Genomic DNA, 25,045 nt, shown 5'->3' with positions numbered 1-25,045 from the left:
GTACATTTTCCTGATTGGTATAAATCAAATTAATCATTGTTGGACAGGCCTATAAATTCAAATTAATGTTATTTATTTAAATAAAAGAAACTTTGAAATCTGAACTCATTTTAATGAGAACTAAACAGGTAGTCCTCGACATACAACAATTCACTTAGTGACCATTCAAAGTTACAACGGCCCCGAAAAAAGGGACTTATGACTGTTTTTCACACTTACAACCGTTTCAGCGTCCCCAAGGTCACATGATCAAAATCCTGACATTTGGCAACTGACTCGGATTTATGACGGTTGCAGTGTCCCGGTGTCACATGATCCCCTTTTGCGAACTTCTGACGGGCAAAGTCAATGGGGAAGCCAGATTCACTTAACGGCTGTGTCACTAACTGAAGAATTGCAGTGTTTCACTTAGCAACGGTGGTGAGGAAGGCTGTAAATGGGGCCCAAATTGACTTAAAACATGTCTCACTTAATGACAGAAATTTTGGACTTGCTGGTGGTCATAATTCATATTCACGACCGTGGCGTTTCCCAGGGCCATGCAATTCTGTTTTGTGACCGTCTTTACAAGTAAAATGAATGAGGAAAGTAGATTCGCTTAACAACGTGTGACTAATGGAAGAACTGCAGTCTCTTTGGTGAGAGAGGTCGCAAAACGGGACAAAACCTGCTCATCGACGGAAATTCTGGTCTAATCGGCCGTCATAAGTCGAGGACTATCTGTTCAATAAATGCAGAGGCTGCACCAGACGTAAGTGTGAGAAACGGTCCCATGTCTTGTTTTTCAGTACCGTTGTAAGTTGGAATGTTCACTAAATGAACGGTCGTAAGTCGAGGATTAGCTGCAATTGGCAGCCCTATCTAACCTTCCAGTTAAAACCAGTAGTAGTCACTTTAGGAATGGATACTCACCGCTGAGGCTTGTTATGGCAACACACAACATGGTCGGAAAATGTTCTTGCCTTGGGAGGACACATTTGGTGGCTGGAAAAATCTTTTTTTAATTGCTTGGCAAGAAGTGTCGTATTTCTGGAACGCGGCCTCTGCATTCAAGGGATCGTCGTTATGTGGGAGTAAATTCTGCAGATCCCAATGTGCAAAACTTGGACTTCAACTCCCAGAATTCTCCAGCTAGAATGCTTTTAAGAGGGAAGGACTTTCACTCCCAGAATCCCCCAGCCAGCATGCTTCAAGAGGGGTGGGCTTCAATTCCCAGAATCCCCCAGATGGCTTTAAGATGGGAGGACTTCAACTCCCAGAATCCCCCAGCCAACATGCTTTAAAAGGGAAGGACTTCAATTCCCAGAATTCTTCACTGCCTCATCTCTCTCCATTATGTTCGTTTGTGTGATTGGGTGTTTTTGTGGTTGTGTGTAGTTCTGTGTGGTTGTGTAACTGGACCCACAAACCCAGCTACCTACACAACATAGTAAGCTGCGTGTTGGAGCTCACGTTGCTCAAGGGTGACTTCATGCCGACATGCACATTCATTGTAAAGTATATTTTTGTCAATTTGTATGTGTGTGTGTTGGGTTGTGTCGTGGGATTGGAAGGGAACTACACAAAAAACAGTAGAGAACAGCAAATTTGGGTCCCGAAGAGTTGTTGCATCCTAAAATAGGATTGCAATGTTAAATTAAACTACAGATAGTCCTTGACTGAAAACGATTTGCTTAGTGACTATTCACCAAGTTACAACGGCCATGAAAAAGGGACTTATGACCATTTCAAACACTTAACGACTGTGGGGACAGCATCCCCACAGTCAGGTGATCACAATTCGGACAATTGGCAACTTGACTCATATTCATGACTGTCTTGGGGTCACGCCATCCCCTTTTGCCATTTTCTGAACGAGCAAATTCAATAGGGAAGCCAGATTCGCTTAACGACCACGCTGCTAATTGCAGGGATTCACTTAACAATTTGCAGCAAGAAAGGTCGTAAAACAGGGCAAAACCCATTTAAGAACTGTCTCGCTTAGCAGCAGAAATGTTGGACTCCGTTTGCGTTCGTAAGTTGAGGACTCTTGTAATGGGGATTACTTTTAATGACTGTGTTACAAATAACTGCAGTGATGCATTTAACAACCACTGGGAGAAAGGTCGTAAAGTGAGGTAAAGCTCACTTAACAACTGTCTGGGCTTAGCTATAATTTTGGCGTCTATGTTGGTCGTAAGTCGAGGACTCCCTGCGTTTTCACATGGTTCTGTGCCAGCATCTAGGCTTATCACAGCTATTAAACCAAGCAGATGGTAAACTTAATTTTTGTAGAGATCCAGGCTGTCAGTTTTGGGGCTAAGCCAGGTTGGGTCCTCTCGTGTGGATAAGGACCAAAAAACCCCCACAATTTTGTTTATTAAAAATTAAAAATAGGAAAGAAGAAGAAAGAAAGAAAGAAAGAAAAGTATGTGAGAGAGAGGGGAAAGGGAGGGAGAGAAAAAGAGAGGGAGAAATAGAATGAGGGAGAGAGAGAAAGAAAAAAGGAAAGAGGGAGGGAAAGAAGAAAGAAAGAAAAACAAAGAAAAACCAAGCAAGATTGATAGAAAGAAAGGAAAAAAGGGAGGGATGGAATGAGTGAGAGAAAGAAAGAGAAATGGAGAGAAAAGAGGGAGAGAAAGAGGAAAAAGAAAAGGGGAGGGAGAGAGGAAAGAAAGAAAGTGAGGGAATGAAGTAGTGAGAAGAAGAAAGGAAAGGGGGAAAGAGGGAGGGAGAAAGAAAAAGAAAGGGAGAGGGAAAGGGAAATAGAGTAAGAGAAAGAAAGGGAGGAGGGAAGAGAAAAAAGAAAGATGGAGAAAGAAAGAAAAAGAAAGCTGGAGAAAGAAAGAAAAAGAAAGAAAGGGAAAGAAAGAAAAAAAGAATAGAGAGGAACAAGAAAAAAAAGAGGCTGGGAGAAGAAGAAAGGAAGGAAAGGGAAAAAAAAACAAGGGAGAGAGAAACAAGAAAGAAAGAAAAAAGAAAAAAGGAAGGAAAGGGGAAGGGAGGGAGGGAATGAGGTAGGGAGAGAGAGAAAGAAAGAAAGATAAAAAGGGATAGAGAGAATCAAGGAAGAAAGAATGAAAGGAAGGAAGGAAAGAGGGAAAGAGAGAGAGGGAGTGGTAGAAGCTTTAGGCCTAAAACATGATAATTTTCTGGGACATTTTTCAGCCTTAAAGGATAATCTCAAATAAATCTCTAAAATGATAAAAGTCAACGAAACAGCTTAATACTTATTTTTCTACTTATTTTTTATTCGATGAGTGGGGGATGGGTGACCCACAGGAATAAATGATGGAAAACACATCAGAAAGGTTTTTTTTTTCATGTACAATATTAAAATCAAAACTCTCATAAGGTGGTCCTTGACTTATGACCATTAATTTCATGATGGTTCAAAGTGACAACAGCACTGACTTCTGACCCTTTTCCACACTTATAACCACCGCAGCATCCCCATGTGGTCATAATTCAAACGCTCGGCGACTGACTTGTATTTATGACTGTTGCAGCGTTCCAGGAATCACGTGGCCCCCTTTTGCGACCTTTTCACGAGCAACGTCAATAGGGAAGCCGGATTCCCTTAACAATCCTTTGGCTCACTTTAACGACGGCAGTGAGTTGCTTAACAACTGCGGCAAGAAAGGTTGTAAAAGTGGGGCAAAAGTCACTTAATAAATGCCTTGTTTAACAACAGAAATGTTGGCCTTGATTGTTGTCGTAAGTCGAGGACTCGTTATAAAAGAAACAATTTTTCGGCTCGTAAGACCTTTTAGCACGTTAAATTTTGGGCTCAATTTCGTTTGTAAATCGAGGACTACTCATAAAAGAATTACATTTTTCACTTGTTAGACCCTTTAATAAGTGAAATTTTGGCCTCAGTTGTGATTGTAAATCGAGGATTCCCCGAAAGTTTGGAAACGTGACCTTAAACCATCCCGCGCCGTCCCCCTTTTTGTCCCACTCACCTCTTCGGTAAATGGAACACTACAAAGAGTATTAACTTAATCAAACTTGATCCCGAACAACGATTTAAGTAGCTTTGTCATTCGGATTATTCCCTTAATTACTCGTTGATCCTCCAAGCACGGGAAAAGCCGAACGGGACCGCACCCCAAAAAAATGAAAGATAATAACGATGAATGAAAATCTCGTACGGGTTAACGTGACGAAGTGATATTTGGAAGACAAGAATTTCTCGAAAAGCCAATCACGCTTTTTCAATTTTCCTTTTCTTTGTGGTTTTTTTTTTTCCAGAGAAAGAGATCTGCGAACTTTGAGACCTGCAGAGAGATTTCTCGTCTTAAGGTAAGGCTTACTATCCCTTGTAGGAACCATGTCGCATGTTTCGGGATATGCCTGAACTCGGGGTCAACTTTCGTCCTTTTGTGCGGAGATTATTCTGCTGCTTTCTGGAGACACACCACTTCCTCCTCTTCCTTTTCCTCCTCTTCTCTTCCTTTCCTCTTCCTCAATTCCTCCTCCTTGTTGTTTCCCTCCTCCTTTCCCTACTCCTCCCCCCTTCCTCTTCTCCCTCCTCTTCTGCTTCCTCCTCCTCCTTTTTTCTCTCCTTCCTCCTCTCCATCCTCCCCTCTTCCTTTTCCTCCTCTTCTCTTCCTACTTCTTTTCCTCTTCCCTTTCCTCCCCCCTTCTTCTTCCTCCTTTTCTGCTTCCTCCTTTCCCTCCTCCTCCCCCTTCCTCTTCTCCCTCCTCTTCTGCTTCCTCCTCCTCCTTTTTCTTCTCCTTCCTCCCCTCCATTCTCTCCTCTTCCTTTTCCTCCTCTTCTCTTCCTACTTCCTTTCCTCCTCCCTTTCCTCCCCCTTCTTCTCTTCCTCCTCTTCTGCTTCCTCCTTTTCCTCCTCCTCCCCCTTCCTCCTCTTCCTCCTCTTCTGCTTCCTCCTTTTCCTCCTCCCCTTCCTCCTCTTCCGCTTCCTCCTCCTTTTTCTTCTCCTTCCTCCTTCTCTTCCTCCTCCTCCTCCCCCTTCTTCCTCCTTTTCTTCCTCTCTGCATATCCTATATTTTTCTGGCACTGATGGCGTTCCCTAGTTGACTCATGAAACCTCTACAAGAAAACCATCCAGCTCAGGGAGCACCAAGGATCCCAAAGTCCTTCCTCCTCCTCCTCCTCTTCTTCCTCCCCATATTCCTCCTCTTTTTCCGTCTCCTCTTCCTCCCTTTCCTCCTCCTTTTCTTCCTCCTCTCCCCTTCCTCCTCCTCCTCCCTCTCTTTGTTTTTTTCCAGCACTGATAACATTCCCTAGTTGGGTCATAAAACGTTTGCAAGCTCAGAGAGCCCCAAGGACCCCACAATTCCACCCCAAACAATAAAAATTCTTCTCTATTAGTGTTTAGTTCTTTACAGTTTTTCTTTTCATCCCCAGGAATACAGAATAAAAGAGTTGGGAGGGACCTTGGAGGTCTTCTAGTCCAACTCATTCCAAGTTTATTCAGCCCGATTTGTGTTAAAACCCTCTCCGTTTTTATAAAAAAAAATTAAACATTTTTGAAGGCAAAGAATTTAACCTTAAATGTTCATATATGGTGATCCTTTAACCCCGGCAGCTTAAAGCTGCAGCTTTGGGCTAAATCTCTGCCTTCTGCACGTAATCTTGGTTTCATCTCTGCTTAAAGCTTGCACAGAGCAACAGAAGGAATCTACGTGAAAGGAGAATTTGAATTTATAATTTCTGAATTTCTGGGTGTGAATGTATTTGGATTCCCGTCAAGGCAGCTCATTGCTAAATTGTGACTTCGTAGTTGTGGTCTTTTTTTTTTTGTCTCGCGTGGGAAAAAAGTCCAAGGAAATTTAGGGGAAATTAGCTCATTTTCGGAGGCCAAAGGGAGCTGATATAATTGGGACTGTGCCATATAATATGCGAGAATGTTCCTTTTAAGGTGTGCTGCTTCCCGGCTGGGAGGAAGCGATGGAAAAAAAATAGGAAATTGCAAAGGGAGAATTGCTGCCTTTATCCTCCTTCTCGAACCTGATAGTTTCCAGATGTGTGTCGCAAATGCAGCAACTCACATCTGGGCTGACCAGGAGCTCTGGAGACCGGCCATCTTGGCCCAGGCAGTTGTAGGAGTCTTGCACACCCTTCCTTCTCTCCATCTGCCTGTTGGGAATTCGGTAAGGGAAGTCCTCAATTTAACCACTGCAATTGAAACACGGATTTCCATTGCTTAGCACGTGGGTCTCTAGGTTTGAGAGCTTTAAGGCTTGTGGACTTCAACTCCCAGAATGCCTCACTGGGTGAAAATGGCTGTGGAATTTTGGGAGTTGAAGTCCACAAGTCTTCAATTTGTAGACTTCAACTCCCAGAATGCCTCAGCCAGCTGAGATGTTTGTGGGATTCTGGGAGAGTTGAAGTCCGCAAATTTAAGCCAAGAAGCCCATAAGTCTTAAAAGTTGTCAAGTATGGAGACAACAACTGGTTTAACAAGATGGTTGCTAAGTGAATCATGCCTGATTTTTTTTGTTTTTGCCCTGGTTCCTAAGAGAATCCCTGCAGTCATTAAGTGAATCACCACCATGAAGCAAGTCGGGCTTCTCCTGTGGTCAGACGGCAATCACATAAATACATGCTGGTTTGCAAGCACCCAAATTTTGATCATGCAACTGTGCTGCATGATGCTGTGATGGTCATAAGTGTGAGCTGGTCATAAGTGTGAGGACCAGGTGAGAGTGCGAGGACCAGTCATAAGTGTGAGGATAAGTAATAAGTGTGAGGACCTGTCATAAGTGTGAAGATCCATCATAAGTTCGATGACCAGTCATAAGTGAGGACCAGTCATAAGTGCGAGGACAAATCATAATTGTTTGGACCGGGTGTGAGGGTCTGTCATAAGTGTGAGGACCTATCATAAGTGCGGGCATCTGTCATAAGTGTGAAGACCAGTCATAAATTTGAGGACCAGTCATAAATTTGAGGATGTGTCATAAATTAGGATACCTGTCATAAAAGCGAGAACCAGTCATAAATGTGAGGACCAGTCTTAAATGTGAGAACCTATTGTAGGTCCTCACATTTACGTATAGGTCTACCTATACGTAAAAAATTCCACACTCAGTGTAGTTTTATTCACCAACGTGGATCTGTTTCCTGACTCTTTATTCGCTATTTGGAAGTAGGTTAAATTTAAAACCCAAATTTATTCCGCGGCTGTAGTGTGTTTATTCAAGCAGAAACTAGAATTAAAAACTCATTTTTCCCTGCTGGGTAATTTGATATTATCATTATTTATTTTTTAATAATAGCCTGTCATCCAGCTTATAAAGTCACGGCATTTTTAATTGCTAGGAGGATATTCAGAATTATTTCTGCTGGCTGTAGGGAGAGGTTTCTCGGAAAACAATCATATAATTAACAATTTGCTCGTCAGCTCAAAATAACTCAGGCCGTCCTTGATTTACAACGAGAACATAGCCCAAAATTTATGTTGGTAAGTGAGATTTTTCAGGGAGTTCAGTCTCATTTTACAAATTTTCTTGTCACCGGTTGTTCACACATAATGGCTGTTGCCATATCCCTGTGGCCGCGGGATCAAAATTCAGGTGCTTGGCCCCTCGACTCGTATTTATGACGGTCATGGCGTCCCCTTTTGTGACCTTTCGAGCAAAGTCAGTGGGGAAGCCAGATCTGCTTTAACAACCGTGTGGCTGACTTAACGACTGGAGGGATTCACTTAACAGCTGTGGCAAGAGAGGTGGTCGAACGTAGAAGAATTCAATGAGTGTCTCGCTTAGCAACGGAAATGGTCATAAGTCGAGGACTACCTGTATTGCAAGATCTCTGCGGCGACCTTGAGAACAAGGCCTGCATTAACATGCTAGTTTGGTCTTGCTGGACAGTCATTTGTCAGGAATGGTATAGGTTCCTTTGCTTGAGCAGGGGGTTGGACTAGATGACCTCCAAGGTCCCTTCCAACTCAATTATTCTCTAAAGGTCTCCTGTTTGAGCAGGGGGTTGGACTAGAAGACCTCCAAGGTCCCTTCCCACCACTTGATCCTATGCTGTAGAGAAGCTTTGGAGGAGAATCCTGTTTTTAAAGCTTTGGCTAATTGAAATTGAAATATAAAAAATTATTTCCATGCTGTTTTCTTAAATTCCTCCAGGCCCATCATTAACTTCTGGGTGTTTGGAGTACAGGTAGTCCTCGACTTAGGACTGCCATTGAGCCCAACTCTGTCGTTAAGGGAGACATTTGTTATGTGACAGTTGTGCCCCCTTTTACGACATTCCTTGCTCATGTCCTTAAGTGAATCACTGCAGTTTGTAAGTTTGTTGTTAAGTGAATCAGATTTCCCCATTGACTTTGCTGGTCAGAAGGTCGCAAAACCGGGACACAGCAACTGTCATAACTATGAGTCAGTTTGGCAATCCTCCCCATTTTAATCGCGTGAACATGGAGATGCTGGCCATGGTCGTTAAGTGTGAAAAACGGTCCTTTTTCCAAAGCTGTGGTTGCTTCAAATGGTCACTATAAACGAACCATTGTAAGTCGAGGATTATCTGTATTTCATGCCAAGCCGACATGGAGAAACCTTGGCTTGTTTCCAGCAACGATTCGACCATTTAGGCACCCCGGAAAGGAGATTATTTTAAGATCCTTAATAAAAACTTGAATTGGAAGCAAAAAACACCAGGAGGAAAAAAAAAAAAAGGAAATAATTGCGATTTCCCCCCTCTCCGGAGAAGGAACAATGGAGCCTGCAAACAAATTGCAGTTTAAACACGACTTCCCACGGGCTGAATTGCAGCTGTTGAAAAATGAAAAAAAAACCCACCAGATTTTTTTTAAATAACAACAATAAAAATAATCAGATTTGAGCTGATGGTAAACTTGCCCTGGGGTTTCCCCAGTCTGTATTTTGCAGGACAAGATTTTGTTAATTTCCTCTTTTCTTCTTCTTCTTCTCCTCCTTGTTTTTTTTTTTTTTTTTGGTCAAAGTTAACCCTGCTTTGAAATGCTTAAAAAGTAGAATCTATTATCTGGCTATATCTGTGTTTGTGTTTTTGTGTGTGTGTGTGTGTGTGTGGGTGGATTTGTCTGTCTGACTGACTCCCTTTCTCTCTCTCTCTCTCTCTCTCTCCTATCTATCCATCCATCCATCCATCCATCCATCCATCCATCCATCCATCCATCCATCTATTATTTAGTATTTGTCTATCAATCATTTATTTTTTATTTAGTATTTGTATCAATTTCTCTCTCCCTCCTTCCCTCCCTCCCTCTCTACCTACCTACCTAACATCTTTCCCTGAAAATAAGAGCCTGTCTTATATTTTTCTGAACCCTGAAATAAGTGCTTGGCCTTATTGTCATTGGCTCAAAAGCCCAATTGGGCTTATTATCAGGATATGTCTTATTTTAGGGGAAACAGGGTATCTATCTATCTATCTATCTATCTATCTATCTATCTATCTATCTATCTATTTATCTATCAGTCCATCTATCTATCTATCTACAGTATCTACGGTGGATGGATGGAAGTATAGATGTATAGATGTATAGATGTATAGATGTATAGATAGATAGATAGATAGATAGATAGATAGATAGATAGATAGATAACCATGTTTCCCTAAAAATAAGACCCTGTCTTATATTTTTTGAACCCTGAAATAAGCGCTTGACCGTATTGCCATGCGCTCAAAAGCCCAATTGGGCTTATTATCAGGGAATGTCTTATTTTAGGGGAAAACAGGGTATCTATCTATCTATCTATCTATCTATCTATCTATCTATCTATCTATCTACCTACCTACCTACCTACCTACCTACCTACCTACCCTTCCATATCTATCTATCTATCATCCATACCTATCTATTTATGTACCTATCATTCATTCATCCATCTATCTATCTATATCTATCAATCAATCTATTTAACCGTCCATCTACCTATCTGTCTATCTACGGTATCTATGGTGGATCGATGGATGGATAGATAGATAGGTAGATAGATAGATAAGATACCATGTTTCCCTGAAAATAAGAGCCTGTCTTATATTTTTCTGAACCCTGAAATAAGTGCTTGGCCTTATTGTCATTGGCTCAAAAGCCCAATTGGGCTTATTATCAGGATATGTCTTATTTTAGGGGAAACAGGGTATCTGTCTATCTATCTATCTATCTATCTATCTATCTATCTATTTATCTATCAGTCCATCTACCTATCTATCTATCTACAGTATCTACGGTGGATGGATGGATGTATAGATGTATAGATAGATAGATAGATAGATAGATAGATAGATAGATAGATTGATAGATAACCATGTTTCCCTGAAAATAAGACCCTGTCTTATATTTTTTGAACCCTGAAATAAGCGCTTGACCGTATTGCCAGGCGCTCAAAAGCTCAATTGGGCTCATTATCAGGAGATGTCTTATTCTGGGAGAAACAGGGTATCTATCTTTCTATCTATCTATCTATCTATCTATCTATCTATCTATCTATCTACCTACCTACCTACCTACCTACCTACCTACCTACCTACCTACCCTTCCATATCTATCTATCTATCATCCATACCTATCTATTTATGTACCTATCATCCATCCATCCATCTATCTATATCTATCAATCAATCTATTTAACCGTACATCTACCTATCTGTCTATCTACGGTATCTATGGTGGATAGATGGATGGATAGATAGATAGGTAGATAGATAGATAGATAAGATACCATGTTTCCCCGAAAATAAGACCCTGTCTTATATTTTTTTGAACCCTAAAATAAGAGCTTGGCCTTATTGCCATGCGCTCAAAAGCCCAATTGGGCTTATTATCAGGGAATGTCTTATTTTAGGGGAAAACAGGGTATCTATCTATCTATCTATCTATCTATCTATCTATCTATTTATCTATCAGTCCATCTACCTATCTATCTATCTACAGTATCTACGGTGGATGGATGGAAGTATAGATGTATAGATAGATAGATAGATAGATAGATAGATAGATAGATAGATTGATAGATAACCATGTTTCCCTAAAAATAAGACCCTGTCTTATATTTTTTGAACCCTGAAATAAGCGCTTGACCGTATTGCCAGGCGCTCAAAAGCTCAATTGGGCTCATTATCAGGAGATGTCTTATTCTGGGAGAAACAGGGTATCTATCTATCTATCTATCTATCTATCTATCTATCTATCTATCTATCTATCTATCTACCTACCTACCTACCTACCTACCTACCTACCTACCTACCTACCTACCCACCCTTCCATATCTATCTATCTATCATCCATACCTATCTATTTATGTACCTATCATTCATCCATCCATCTATCTATCTATATCTATCAATCAATCTATTTAACCGTCCATCTACCTATCTGTCTATCTACGGTATCTATGGTGGATAGATGGATGGATAGATAGATAGGTAGATAGATAGATAAGATACCATGTTTCCCCGAAAATAAGACCCTGTCTTATATTTTTTTGAACCCTAAAATAAGAGCTTGGCCTTATTGCCATGCGCTCAAAAGCCCGATTAGGCTTATTATCAGGGAATGTCTTATTTTAGGGGAAACAGGGTATCTATCTATCATTTATCTATCTATCTATCATCTATCTATCTATCTATCTATCTATCTATCTATCTATCTATCTATATCTACCATGTTTCCCCGAAAATAAGACCCTGTCTTATATTTTTTGAACCCTGAAATAAGCGCTTGGCCTTATTGCCAGGCGCTCAAAAGCCCGATTAGGCTTATTATCAGGGAATGTCTTATTTTAGGGGAAACAGGGTATCTATCTATCATTTATCTATCTATCTATCATATATCTATCTATCTATCTATATCTACCATGTTTCCCCGAAAATAAGACCCTGTCTTATATTTTTTGAACCCTGAAATAAGCGCTTGGCCTTATTGCCAGGCGCTCAAAAGCCCAATTGGGCTTATTATCAGGGAATGTCTTATTTTAGGGGAAAACAGGGTATCTATCTATCTATCTATCTATCTATCTATCTATCTATCTATCTATCTACCTATCTATCTATTTATCTATCAGTCCATCTACCTATCTATCTATCTACAGTATCTACGGTGGATGGATGGAAGTATAGATGTATAGATAGATAGATAGATAGATAGATAGATAGATAGATAGATAGATTGATAGATAACCATGTTTCCCTAAAAATAAGACCCTGTCTTATATTTTTTGAACCCTGAAATAAGCGCTTGACCGTATTGCCAGGCGCTCAAAAGCTCAATTGGGCACATTATCAGGAGATGTCTTATTCTGGGAGAAACAGGGTATCTATCTATCTATCTATCTATCTATCTATCTATCTATCTATCTATCTATCTACCTACCTACCTACCTACCTACCTACCTACCTACCTACCTACCTACCTACCCTTCCATCTACCTATCTGTCTATCTACGGTATCTATGGTGGATGGATGGATGGATAGATAGATAGGTAGATAGATAGATAAGATACCATGTTTCCCCGAAAATAAGACCCTGTCTTATATTTTTTTGAACCCTAAAATAAGAGCTTGGCCTTATTGCCATGCGCTCAAAAGCCCGATTAGGCTTATTATCAGGGAATGTCTTATTTTAGGGGAAACAGGGTATCTATCTATCATTTATCTATCTATCTATCATCTATCTATCTATCTATCTATATCTACCATGTTTCCCAGAAAATAAGACCCTGTCTTATATTTTTTGAACCCTGAAATAAGCGCTTGGCCTTATTGCCAGGCGCTCAAAAGCCCAATTGGGCTTATTATCAGGGAATGTCTTATTTTAGGGGAAAACAGGGTATCTATCTATCTATCTATCTATCTATCTATCTATCTATCTATCTATCTACCTACCTACCTACCTATCTTTTTTCTTTCTTTCTTTCTGTGTCTATCCATCTATTTCTGTCTGTCTATCTGTTCATCTGTATCTATTTTTTATTTAATATTTGTATCAATCATCTATCTATTCATTTATATTCTATTTAGTATGTGTTTGTATCAATCACCTATATGTATATTTATAGTATTTGTATCAATTGGATGATTTGTATCAATCGTCCGTCCATCCATCCAATCTTCTATTTAGTATCAATCATTTATTTATCCAATCATCCATTCATTATTCTATTCTATTCTATTCTATTCTATTCTATTCTATTCTATTCTATTCTATTCTATTCTATTCTATTCTATTCCATTCCATTCCATTCCATTCCATTCCATTCCATTCCATTCCATTCCATTCCATTCCATTCCATTCCATTCCATTCCATTCCATTCTGTATTTGTATCAGTCATTTATTTCTCTGCCTGTCTACCTTCATCCATCTCTCTCTCTATCTGTATAATCTGATTCTGTCTGTCTTATCTAACCTGTGAGGTCCTTGGTGCTCTACAATTTTGATTCTTTTTTGCAGACATTTCAGAGGTAACATTTTTGGGTCCTGAAACAGTGGAAGGAGGAGATGTTGGACGAGAAGGAGAAGGAGGGCTGTGAAGTCCTTGGTGCTCTCTGAGTTTCATGACTGAACTAGGCATCATCATCAGTGCTAGGAGGGAGGGAGGTTTGCTCTCAATTTACATTCATTAAATTGAGAGCATGCCATCTACCTGCCCTATAAGGTTGACTCCAAATGGGTTACAGGTTTACAAAACGGATGGAAGAATGAATTAAAATACATTAAAATGTATTTTACATTTTAAATTGGGTAAATTGAGGACCCAGTTTGTGGGGGCAATAAGCTGACTTTGTATAAATATACAAAAGGATGAAGGCTATTGCTTAACGCATTGTAAGCCGCCCTGAGTCTCCGGAGAAGGGCGGCATATAAATCAAATTAAAAAAAAAAAAATGTAGATGCGTTTCAACTGTACCAAGATGTTAGAAGTATACAGAAGTTTTAGAAGTACGCCAAAACTGTTTTCCAGTTCGAAGCCTCCTGCAAACGTGGATCTTTTGAGACGAGGCACACACAATCAAAGTAGACACGAGTTTTGACATTCGGCCAACCACCTTTGATGCTCATACGAGGAGACTTTTGCTCTCTCTGCTGTGAGGATCTCTGGAGTAGGTGTTTCCGCTGCTTTTCCAAGCTGCATCAGCATTGGGACGTTATTTGCGTCTTCCTTCGGGAGTTCAGAAGACCTTTGGGGTTTCGTCTCCTTGGTTCTTCTCCTTTCGTGCCGGTTGTTTATGCCTGCTTCTTTCCTTCGGCGTCTCCTTCTGCGTGTTTCTCGAAGAACGTCCATCTCGAGGTCTTTCCTCTGGCAGAGAATTTGCGGCTCAGGGTTGAACTGTGGGGTCCTTGGTACTCTCGGAAATGGGTGTTTTTCTTGCGGAAGTTTCGTGACCGAACTAGGGAACGCCATCAGTCCTAGAAGGAGAGGAGGAGGACTAGGATTGTGGGGTCCTTGGGTGCTCTCTGAGCTTGGTGCTTTCTTGCAAACTTTTCATGACCTGTATTTATTAGGACAGGGTGTAAGTCACTTTTTTCAGTGCCTTTATAACAACCATTCGCTAAACGAATGGTTGTAAGTCAAGGACAACTTTATTACTGTCTGAAACTAAATTTGTTTGTGGAAGGAATGACAGAGAACCCATGGTGAGAGTTAAAACAGGCATCAACCTAGAATCCTTACATAGTCACAAGCGAACTAAGTCTCCTTGTATTCTGGGGAGCCTTATCTCACTCTAGTAGGTGCTTACCATTAGTTGAAAGATTCCCATGCGGGAAGCTTTTAGCAATAAATCAATTTAGTTGAAAGATTCCTGCCTGTAGTCTTTCAGTAATAAATTGGTTTAGCTGAAAGATTCCTGTGCATAGAATTTTAGCAATGAATCAGCAATAAATTTTGCAATAAATTTTAGCAATAAGTTTAGTTGAAATATTCCTGTGCACAGACTTTCAGCAACAAATCAGTTTAATTGAAACTTCACGTGTGCATCTCGTATTTCGTGCCTGATTCCCTACTCTCTCTCTCTCTCTCTCTGTCTGGAGTTTGCATCTTTGATTCTTAATCGTCTGTAAATTTTAAACACTGATTTGAAATGTCGATTGGATTTTTGATCTTCTCCTTCTTTCCTTCTCTTCCTTCTTTTTTTCCAGAGTTTGATCAGAAAGGGCGTGGCAACATGGCGGACATGGAGCAAAACCTCAGCCTGGCCGATGCGTTGACCGAGCCCCCTCCCCAAATCGAAGAGGAAGTGAAGCGGGATTTCATGGCCACCTTGGAAGCCGAGAAGTTTGACGACGTGATCGGAGAAAAAGTGGGCAAGACAGATTATGTTCCTCTCCTCGACGATGACGACGACCCGAAGGCTGGGAACCAGGAGGCGAAAGCCAGACCGCGGGTTGAGAATGTTCCTCGGGAGCGTGAGTGTCCGGACGCGGGCGGGAGTATGGTCGGGCGTCGGGCGGGACGAGGGGGGTCAACGGAACACGAAGTTGGATTACGTCATACGATCACAAATTTGAGTGCCAACATTTCCGTGATTAAGCAAGGCAGTCGTTCCAAGAGCTTTGCCCCGTTTTATGTTAGCATTGTTAAGGGAACTAGGTGGTCGTTAAGCGAATCTAATTTGCGCCCCGTTGACTTTGCTTGTTGGAAGGTTGAGAAAGGGGATCGCGTATGCCACCGTCATAAATCCATGTCAACTGCTTCAGATTTCGATCATGTGACCACAGAGATACGGCAGCGGTTGTAAGTCCGAGAACTGGCCGCAAGTCACTTTTTTTTCCAGTGTTGGTGTAAGTTCGAACACTCGGTAAACAAATGGTTGTAAGTGGAAATGATTCTAGAAGAAGTGACCGGGAGCTCAGGAAGATCCTTCCTTGTTTTCTCGCGTGAATATTTCATGACCCAAGTAGGGAACATCATCATTGCTAGAAGGGAGGAGGAGGAAGAGGAAGAGGAGGAGGAGGAGGAGGCTGTAGGGTCCTTGGCGCTCTCAGAGTTTGGTGGTTCCCTTGTAGACGTTTCATGACCCAGCTAGGGAACAGCATCAGTGCTAGAAAGGAAAAGAGTTTGGAAGGAGGAGGAGGAAGAGGAGGTCTGAGCTTGGGGGTTTTCTTGGAGATATTTCATGACCCAACTCGGTAATGTCATCAGCATCAGAAGAAAGGTGGGTTTGTTCTGTCTTTTATATACAGTCCTATCTAGCACTGATGTTATTACCTAGTTGGGTCATGAAATGTCTGCAAGAAACACCCCCAAGCTCAGAGAGCATCACGAACCTTGCAGTCTTCCTCCACTTCCTCCTCCTCCTCCTCCCCATCCTCCCTCCTCCTCCTCCTCCCCCTGTCAAATCCCTCCTCTCTGCCATCCCTGATGATGTTCCCTATTTGGGTCCTGAGATGTCTGCAAGAAAGCCACAGGCCCCACAGAAATAATGTTTTTGGCCCTAATAATCTGTTTTATCCCCAGCAGCTCCTGCCCTGACCAGGGGTTTCGCTTTGAATTTTTGAACAAGAGGAACCTTAACTCTGACCTTGTAGTATCAGTTGATTGGTTTAAAAAAAATCTTTTTTCCCCTCTTTGTTTTTTATTTCTGGCTTCCTCTGAATCTTCTCCAGACCATGGCAGTCTATCTGATTTGCTCATTGCTTTGCACGGAGACATCCTGCCATTGGCAAATTGCCGGCTTCGGTGATCTCATTGCTTTGAAATCCTTTCTAAATCCTAGAATTTTTTCCTGTTCATTTTGTATGCATCCTTTCCTTCTCCTCCTCCAGGCTTTCTCCAATCAAGAGAAGAAAAATAAATTAAATTCATTTCCACGGGTGCCATTATCCGGCTGGCTCCCATTTCCTCCGGGTTTTCCTTTTTAATAAGCTCTAATCGCACCATAATTTAGCCAAGAAACGGTTGAACGGATATATTTAGTGCTGCTCAGTGAACTGCGACGCTTATAGGAATATTAGAGAGGATAATTTTTTGGGCCATTTTCTGGCAAGCTTTTTCCCAGGGAATGTGGCTTTTTATTTGATATTTTTTATTTTTATAATATCTCGACATCAAACGTGAAGGATAACACGGTTTAAAAAATAGGCCTCAAACCAATTTATCACCTTTCGCTTTTATTGACGTAACTGCGATATAGATCGTCCTCCAATTACAAACACAATGGAACCTAAAATTTCCTTGGCTAAGCGAGACGGTTGTTAAGTGAGTTGGGAGCCATTGCACGATTTTTTTTTTCACCTGCCGTTGTTAAGTGAATTGCTGCAATGGCTCAGTTAGGAGCAGGGTTGTTAAGTAAATCTGGCTTCCTGCTTGATGCATGACCCCGTGCCACTGTGACTGTCATCCCAAGGAACACTAAGGACCCTGCAGTCCTCCTCCTCCTCTACTCCACAAACCCCACTCCCTCCTAGCACTGATGACATTGCCTAGTTGGGTCTCGAAACATCTGCAAGAAAACCACCAAGATCAGAGAGCATCAAGGACTCTACAATCCTCCTCCTCCTCCTCCTCCTCCTCCTCCTCCCTCCTCCTCCTCCCCCTCTTCTTCTCTGCAATGCTCACTCCCTTCTGACACTGATGATGTTACCTAGTAGGGTCATGAAATGTCTGTGAGAAAGCCACCAAGCACAGAGAGCAAAAAGGACCCTACAGTTCTCCTCCTCCTCCTCCTCCTCCTCCCCTCCTCCTCTTCCTCCTCCTCCTCTTCCTCTTCCTCCTCCTCCCTTCCTCCTCCTTCTCTCCCTCCTTCTCCTCCTCTTCCTCCTTCTTCTCTTCCTCCTTCTCCTCCTTCTCTTCCTTCTCCTTCTCTTCCTCCTCCTCCTCTTCCTCCTCCTTCTCCTTCTCTTCCTCCTTCTCTTCCTGCTTCTCCTCCTCCTCCCCTCCTCCTCCTCTTCCTCCTGCTCCTCTTCCTCCTCCTCCTCCTGCTCTCCTCCTCCTCTTCCTCCTCTTCCTCTTTCTCTTCCTTCTCTTCCTCCTCTTCTTCTTCTTCCTCCTCCCCTCCTCCTCCTTCTCGTCCCCTCCTCTTCCTCTTCCTCCTCCTCCCCTCCTCTCCTCCTCCTCTTCCTCCTTCTCCTCCTCCTCTTCGTCCTCCTCCTCTTCTTCCTTCTCCTCCTCTTCCTCCTCCTCCTCCTCCTCTTCCTCCTCCTCTTTTTCTTCCTCCTCCTCCCCTCCTCCTTCTCGTCCCCTCCTCCTCTTCCTCCTCCTCTTCCTCCTTCTCCTCCTCTTCCTCCTCCTTCTCCTCCTTCTCTTCTTCCTCCTTCTCCTCCTTCTCTTCTTCCTCCTCCTTGTCTTCGTCCTCTTCCTCCTCCTTCTCCTCTTCCTCCTCCTTCTCTTCCTCCTTCTCCTCCTCCTCCCCCTCCTCCCTCCTCCTCCTCCTCCTCCTTTCTCCCTCCTCTCTCCACTCCCTCCCCACTCCCTCCTAGCACTGATGATGTTACCTAGTTGGGTCCCGAAATGTCTGCAAGAACACCACCAAGCTCAGAATCCACCAACCACCCTACAGTTCGTTTTTATCGTTTTGTTGGTATTTGGGCTTTGCCCCGCCGCGGAGAAGCTACCCAAAAAGCGCATCTCTTAACACACGTGCCGTTGTGTAACCTTTTCCAACAAAACACATCGCCTGTTGTCGTGTGGATCCAGCATGCGCCCAATCTCTTTTGCAAAAATCTGGCGGTGTTCGAGAGCCTCGGACGGGATTGACTGATATTTCCCGCGTGCCCCTCAAACGTTGGATTTTTGTTCTCTCTCTCTCTCTCTCTCACACACACACACACACACACACACACACACACTGCAAAGAGGATTGAACCGAGTTCGGCCACCTGCCTTCGCGACGCGACTCGCGGCATCTCGGTTTGATAGGTTTGTCCTAATCCTCTTAGTTTCTCCGTTACATAATCCGGAGGGATTTTTTTGAGGGGGGGGAGGCGGTAATTTGTGTCGGATGAACGTTGCATGGCCTCCTTCTCGCCACCCGGGGAGCATCGGAGATTAGAAACCCGGCATCTGGCAGGAGACGCAATGACTTAAATCCTGGTGTTGGAACAGTGACGTGGTGGTGGTTTGCTTGTGGCGGGAGAGGAATGAATACAATTGGAAGCGTAGTTACGGGTGTCTGGCAAATTGGTTTCAACGGAGAAGCACTGATGCTGTTCCCTATTTGGGTCATGAAACGTCTGTAGGAAAAGCATCCAGATCAGAGAGCACCTTCATCTTCCTCCCTCCTCCTCCTCCTTTTCTTTTTCCTCCCTCCTTCCCTTTCCTCTCTTTCCTCCCCCTTCTCTTCTTCTCTTTCTCCCTTCCACTGTGCTCCCTTCCTCTCCTCTCTCCCTCTCCTCTTCTTCCCTCTCCCTCTCCCCCTCCCCCTCCCTCCTGGCACTGATGATGTTCGCTAGTTGGGTCATGAAACGTCTGTAAGAAAAGCACCCAGACCAGAGAGCAACAAGGACCCCACAGTCTTCCTCATTGTCCTCCCCCTCTTCTTCCCTCTCTCCCTCTCCTCCTCTCTTCCTCCTCCCTCTCCTCCTCCTCTTCCTCCTCCTCTTCCTCCCCCTCCCTCCCTCTCCTCATCCTCTTCCTCCTCTTCTTCCTCCTCCTTTCTCCTCCTCTTCCTCCCTCTCCCTCCCTCTCCTCCTCTTCCTCTTCCTCCTCTTCCTCCTCCTCTTCCTCCTCCTTCTATTCTTCCTCCCCCTCCCTCCCTCTCCTCCTCTTCCTCTTCCTCCTCTTCTTCCCCCTCCCTCTCCTCCTCTTCCCCTCCTCCTTTCTCCTCCTCTTCTTTCTCCCCCTCCCTCCCTCTCCTCTTCCTCCTCCTCCTTTCTCTTCCTCCTCTTCCCTCCCTCTCCTCCTCTTCCTCCTCTTCTTCCTCCTCCTTTCTCTTCCTCTTCTTCCTCCCCCTCCCTCTCCTCCTCTTCCTCTTCCTCCTCCTTTCTCCTCCTCCTCTTCCTCCCCCTCCCTCCCTCTCCTTCTCTTCCTCTTCCCCCTCTTCCTCCTCCTCCTCCTCCTCCTCCCTTTCATTGTGCTTCCTTCCTCTCTCCCTCTCCTCCTCCTCTCTCTTCTCCTCCTCCTCCCTTCTGGCACTGATGATGTTTGCTAGTTGGGTCATGAAACGTCTGCAAGAAAACCATCTAGCTCAGAGAGCCCCGAGGACCCTACAATCATGATTATTTGAACATATAGACATAGACATATTGATATACATTCCCCTGCCAACTCCCAGCAGCTCTAGGCAATGCACAAAATGTAAAAAAAAAAAAAAAAACTTTAAACGAAACCCAACATTAAACCAAGATGGCAAAGAGAACTAACCCAGAAGGCAGCAAAGAAGAGAAATCAGATGCTTCAAGTACTTTAAATCCTGAGGGGGCATCGTAAAAGCTCTTGAATTTGTGGTCTCCTCCTCCTGCAGATCTTCCTCTGGGGTTGACTTATGGGAATTATTACCATCATCGTATCCTTTAACAGCTATTCGTTTAGCGACCGTTTGCATTTTGCAACCCCACTGCAAAAAGCGACCGATGACCCTTTTATTACACGACCGTGGCAGCGCCCCTGTGGTCAAAATTCGGTTGCTCGGCAACGGACTCTTATTTATGACGGTGGCAGCGTCTCGTGATCCTTTTTTGTGACCTCCCGACGAGCCAGCTCAGCGGGGAAGTCAGGTTCACTTAACAACCGTGTCATCAACTTAACCATTGCCCTGATTCGTTTAACCATGTAGAGCTCACTTAACAACTGTCTCGCTTAGCAACGGCAAGTTGGGGTCGTAAATCGAAGACTAAGTGTAAAGATGGATCCTAAATCTCCTTCAGAAGGAGATTCAGAAAGATTTGGAAATGTAGATTTAGACAGATGATTGATGGCAACATCTGGAGGAGAAACTTGGCTGTTGTGCCATCTGAGCAGAAGCTCCAACCTTGAGCTGGTCAAGGTCTTTGGGGCAGAAAATTGGGGTCCCCCAGGTCCTAAGTGCCCCCCAACTGATGTAGACATCTCTCTTCTAGGTCCCACTGCAACTGGACCAGCTGCCGTGGTTGAGAACGGGGATCATGGCCTGGAGGCGAGCCGACAAGGTAAGACGTTGGGTTGACGTTCTCCATACGCTCCAGAGCTGCTTCCTCATTTGCATGTCGCTGCTGACACATCTGTGACGTGTTGTATGTGTGAAGGTAGACTACCTGGGAAGCACGAAGTCTTTCCTCCGGTCCCTTGTCTGCCGGCCTCAATAATTTAGATTTTTTGATGGATCGGGCTTTGGTGGGAACTCATGTTTGATGTCCTTCAAGGTTGGTGGCTCTGGGCGGGGTCAACGTTGTCAATTTTGGACGTTGTGTGACAATGTTGTGAGGTTTAGTCCAGCAGAGCGTTTCTCAAACAATGACAAGGTGTGTGGACTTCAATTCCCAGAATTCTCTTAACAATTGTAGACTTCAAGGCTGAGAATCCCTCAGGATCGCCTGCTTTGAGGAAGAAGTCAGGAAGGCAAGGATTCTGGAATGGAGTTTCTCAACCGTGGTCACTTTAAGAGGTGTGGACTTCAACTCCCAGCATACAGGGTGGTGCATTCTGGGAATTGAAGTCCACTCAATGACAGCTAGGAAATTCTGGGAGTTGAAGTCCACATCAGTTAAAATGGCCGCCTTGAGAAGATGCTTGACTTCCTCACATTCCCTTCACCCCACAAAACTCTTCTCCGCTCAAATGTTTTATTATATATAGTTGCTTTCTCAAATAATTTTATGACGTTTTACCGATAAAAACAACAATATTAAGTTACAAGCAGTAGAAAGGTTAGAGAGTGTAAGGATAAAACTCTGAAAAATACAAATACAGATATAGTCCTCAACTTACAATCGCAGTCAAGCCCAAAATCTCTGTTGTTAAATGAATGAGTTCTCCCCTTTTGCGACATTCCCGACAAGCAGAAAGCCAGATCCGCTTAACAACCATGCTACTAACATTACCGCCGCAGCGATTCACTTAACGACGGTGGCCAGAAAGGTTATACAATTTGGCAAAGCTCCCTGAACAAACGTCTCCCTTAGCGACATAAATGTGAGGCTCTGTTGTGGTCGTAAGTCCGAGGACCACCTGCATACACAACTTCCAACTTCTTCCAAAGATAGAACGAATGCTTCCTTTCGACGCCGAGTTGAAAATCGGGATAAAATGTCCAATTTTCCCTCTGGAAAATCAACGGAAAAAAAAAATTCTCGAATTTTTCCTCAATTCTGTTGAACTTTTATTTTGATTTATTTTTCATTGGATTTTATCCTGTTGAGTTTTTATTTTTTTTTCTCCGTCTCCAGTCAAAGTCAACATTTTGACTGACGGAGTTGAGGATGGGGATGATTTCAAAAGGAGGAAAAGAAATAATTCTTTTTTCCCCCCCTTCCGTTCTGAAATCGTCCCCATCCTCAACTTCGTGAATCTAAATGTTCACTTGGCAAGAGCCGGATAAAAATAAAAATAAAAATAAAAATTCAATGTCTTTGGAGATTCTCTAGTCTATCCAGGTTGTTCGAAAAGTACTTTTTTTCAAGAGGCAACTGGACTTTCTGTTTTTTTTCTTTGAAGGCATTTCGCTTCTCATCCCAGAAGCTTCTTCAGTTCTGACTGAATGGTGGGAAATGGATCAGTCAGAGCTGAAGAAGCTTCTTGGATGAGAAGCGAAATGTCTTCAAAGAAAAACCAGAAAGTCCAGTTGCCTCTTGGAAAAAGGCACCTTTGGGGTAAAAATCCAGTATTTTTCGGAGGCTTTCTGTGATCTCCTGCGATGCCGCGTTTTTTTTCCCCCCTTCAATCTTCCGGAGTGAAAGCTGGTTTCTAGCTGACCCATTTATGGACAGCTTATTTAAAAATAGCGACGGCTTATGTTCTTCCTTCCGTTTTGGGAAGGATTTTCTTCTTAAGGACCGATTTTCTGCCGAGAATTAGCGAATGCTGCTCTCTCTTGTAAGGCGACAAGAGATTTTTACCTCATGGACCATAAACCGGCTTTCAGAGAAAGCTGCTCCTAGTCAGATCGCCAACCCCCCCCCCTGTTTTTTTGATGCTTACAGCAAGTCCTCAACTTACGACGGCGGTTGAGCCCACAATTTGTGTTGTTCAGCGAGACGGTGGTTAAGTGAGAAGGAAGATACACCTCAGTACAGAAAGCCCTCAAGTTATGACAACAATGGAGCCCCAAATTTATGTCACTAAGAAAAACGTTCGTCAACCCATTTTACGGATTTTCTCGCTGCGGTTCTTAAGTGAATTGCTGCGTTTTTGAAGTCAGTCAAACGGTCGTTAAGTGAATCCGGCTTCCCTGTGGACTTGTCAGAAGGTCGCAAAAAGGGATCACGTTTCCACGGGTCACTGCGACCGTCTTAAATACGAGCTGATGGCCAAACATTTTGAGGACATGACCATGGGGATGCTGCAACGGTCGTTAAGTGTGAAAAAGGGTCATAGGTCGCTTTTTCCAGTGCCGTTGTAACTTAAAACGGTCACTAAATGAAATGTCGTAAGTCAAGGACTTCCTGTATTTCTGGTACAGAGAGTTTGAGGTGTTAGATTTGTTAGGTGTTATGGGGCGTGTGTTGGACTGCAACTGGTGTGCGTTCATGGGTACTCACAATTCGTAATTAGAGGAATACAGGTTTGGAAGAGACCATCCCGTTGCTCAAGCAGGAGACCCTCAAAGCATCATAGAAATGCAGAGTTGGAAGGGACCTTGGAGGTCTTCTAGTCCAGCCCCCAGCTTGATCATAAACCCTTAACAGAACCATGGAGTAATGGAAAGGACCTTGGAAGTCTTCTAGTCCAACCTCCTTCTTAAGCAGGTAACCCTTAAAAGAAATACATACTTGGAAGGGACCTTGGAGGTCTTCTAATCCAATCCTCTGCTGTATCAACGTAGATGATTTCTCCTTGAAGAAGATAGTTTTGAGATGGGGAGTCATCTTCCTGAAGAAAATTAAGGTTTTATGGAGTCTTCTGCCATCTAAGGATGTGTTTGTAGATGTATTTTTCTGTGCCAACCTTCTTCCAGCTGGTGGTCACAGCTGGTGGCTGTGGACTTCAAGCCTTACCAACTGGGCAAAGAAGCAGATTGTGGTTCTTCTAACCAGCATTGTGAGATGTGGCCTGTACTGTTTAGAATTTGGGCTTCATAGCCCCCCCACCCCACCCTGTTCTTGACTCTACTGGTCTGAAGTGGTTGAGACAACAAGATCCTGTTTTAAGTAGGAATCACTCTTGGTTCCTCAAAAACCTTATTGTTGTCTCCTCCAACGTTTTGAGGACTTTATCCTGGTCTTGAGCTTACATTTTTCCGCGAATGATTTCTGACCAGGCACCATTTTGTGAGTTGGAGTAAGATAATGGAGGCCCTGCTAAGCCTGGGAGGTTTTCGTGTGTGTTGGCCATGGGCATCAAGAGAGGAGAAATAAGATTGGTGGACATGGGGTATGTTGGGGCAGATGATTGCCAAGGTCCCAAGTATGGTTAGAGAGATAAAGGATGAGACTCAAAGAGGAGGTGTTTCTGAGAAGTAGAAGTGGTCCAGTTGCAGAAGAACATCTGGAGAATCTGGTTTAGTTGAGAATTAGGTTGTCCCAACGTACTTCAACTGACTGAAGAAAGATGGGATGGGCTTCCTTGTATCATTCAAGAGGTCCCAGGTTCCTTATTCCAAGACCAGCAAAATAGGGACATCCGATTCTACTGAAGTCATCACCCAAGTCACCATCATCATCTTCTTTTAACAACCCCATAATCCCTTGCGGGGTGGAGTCTGGGTAACTGAATGGAGCTAGCAGAGTGTTTTAATGGCCGGATGCCCTTCCCTGTCGCCAATGAGGAGTTTTGTTCAACCGATATATTCTCAGTGTGTCCAGAGAGAGAAATACCTGCCTCTATCTAGGATCGAACTCACAGCCTCCTGATTGTGAGGCGAGAGCTCCACCTCTGGGCCACCGCACCACTCCGAGGTCATCCCCCAAGTGATGAAGAAAAAGGGACACCTGACCCAACTTGGGTCATTCCTTAGTTTATTGATCTCCCCAAATTCAAGTCAACTGGTTCAAAGCAGAGCGACAACTTTGTGATTGAGGTTTTTTTTT

General features: G+C 43.4%; 1 protein-coding gene across 50 annotated transcripts in view; it reads left to right on the top strand.

Moving 5' to 3' along the window:
* Positions 1-25,045, top strand: part of LOC117658030 (uncharacterized) — a 131,527-nt gene that overhangs the window by 17,279 nt on the left and 89,203 nt on the right. For all 50 annotated transcript variants that reach the window (XR_015734158.1, XR_015734157.1, XR_015734153.1 and 47 more), the window contains exons 2-4: positions 4,234-4,284; positions 15,086-15,352; positions 20,942-21,010. Coding sequence is in view for 38 of the 50 variants with exons in the window: in XM_087893200.1 (XP_087749326.1) it covers positions 15,112-15,352; positions 20,942-21,010 (310 nt within the window). In the remaining 12 variants the exon portion in view is untranslated. The remainder of the gene's footprint in view (positions 1-4,233; positions 4,285-15,085; positions 15,353-20,941; positions 21,011-25,045) is intronic.

This window comes from Pantherophis guttatus, chromosome 4 (assembly GCF_059756535.1).
Source record: "Pantherophis guttatus breed Tessera chromosome 4, ASM5975653v1, whole genome shotgun sequence".
Lineage (NCBI taxonomy): Eukaryota > Metazoa > Chordata > Lepidosauria > Squamata > Colubridae > Pantherophis > Pantherophis guttatus.
The sequence above is the reverse complement of the archived record's forward strand: the minus strand, read 5'-3'. Positions and strand labels throughout refer to the sequence as shown.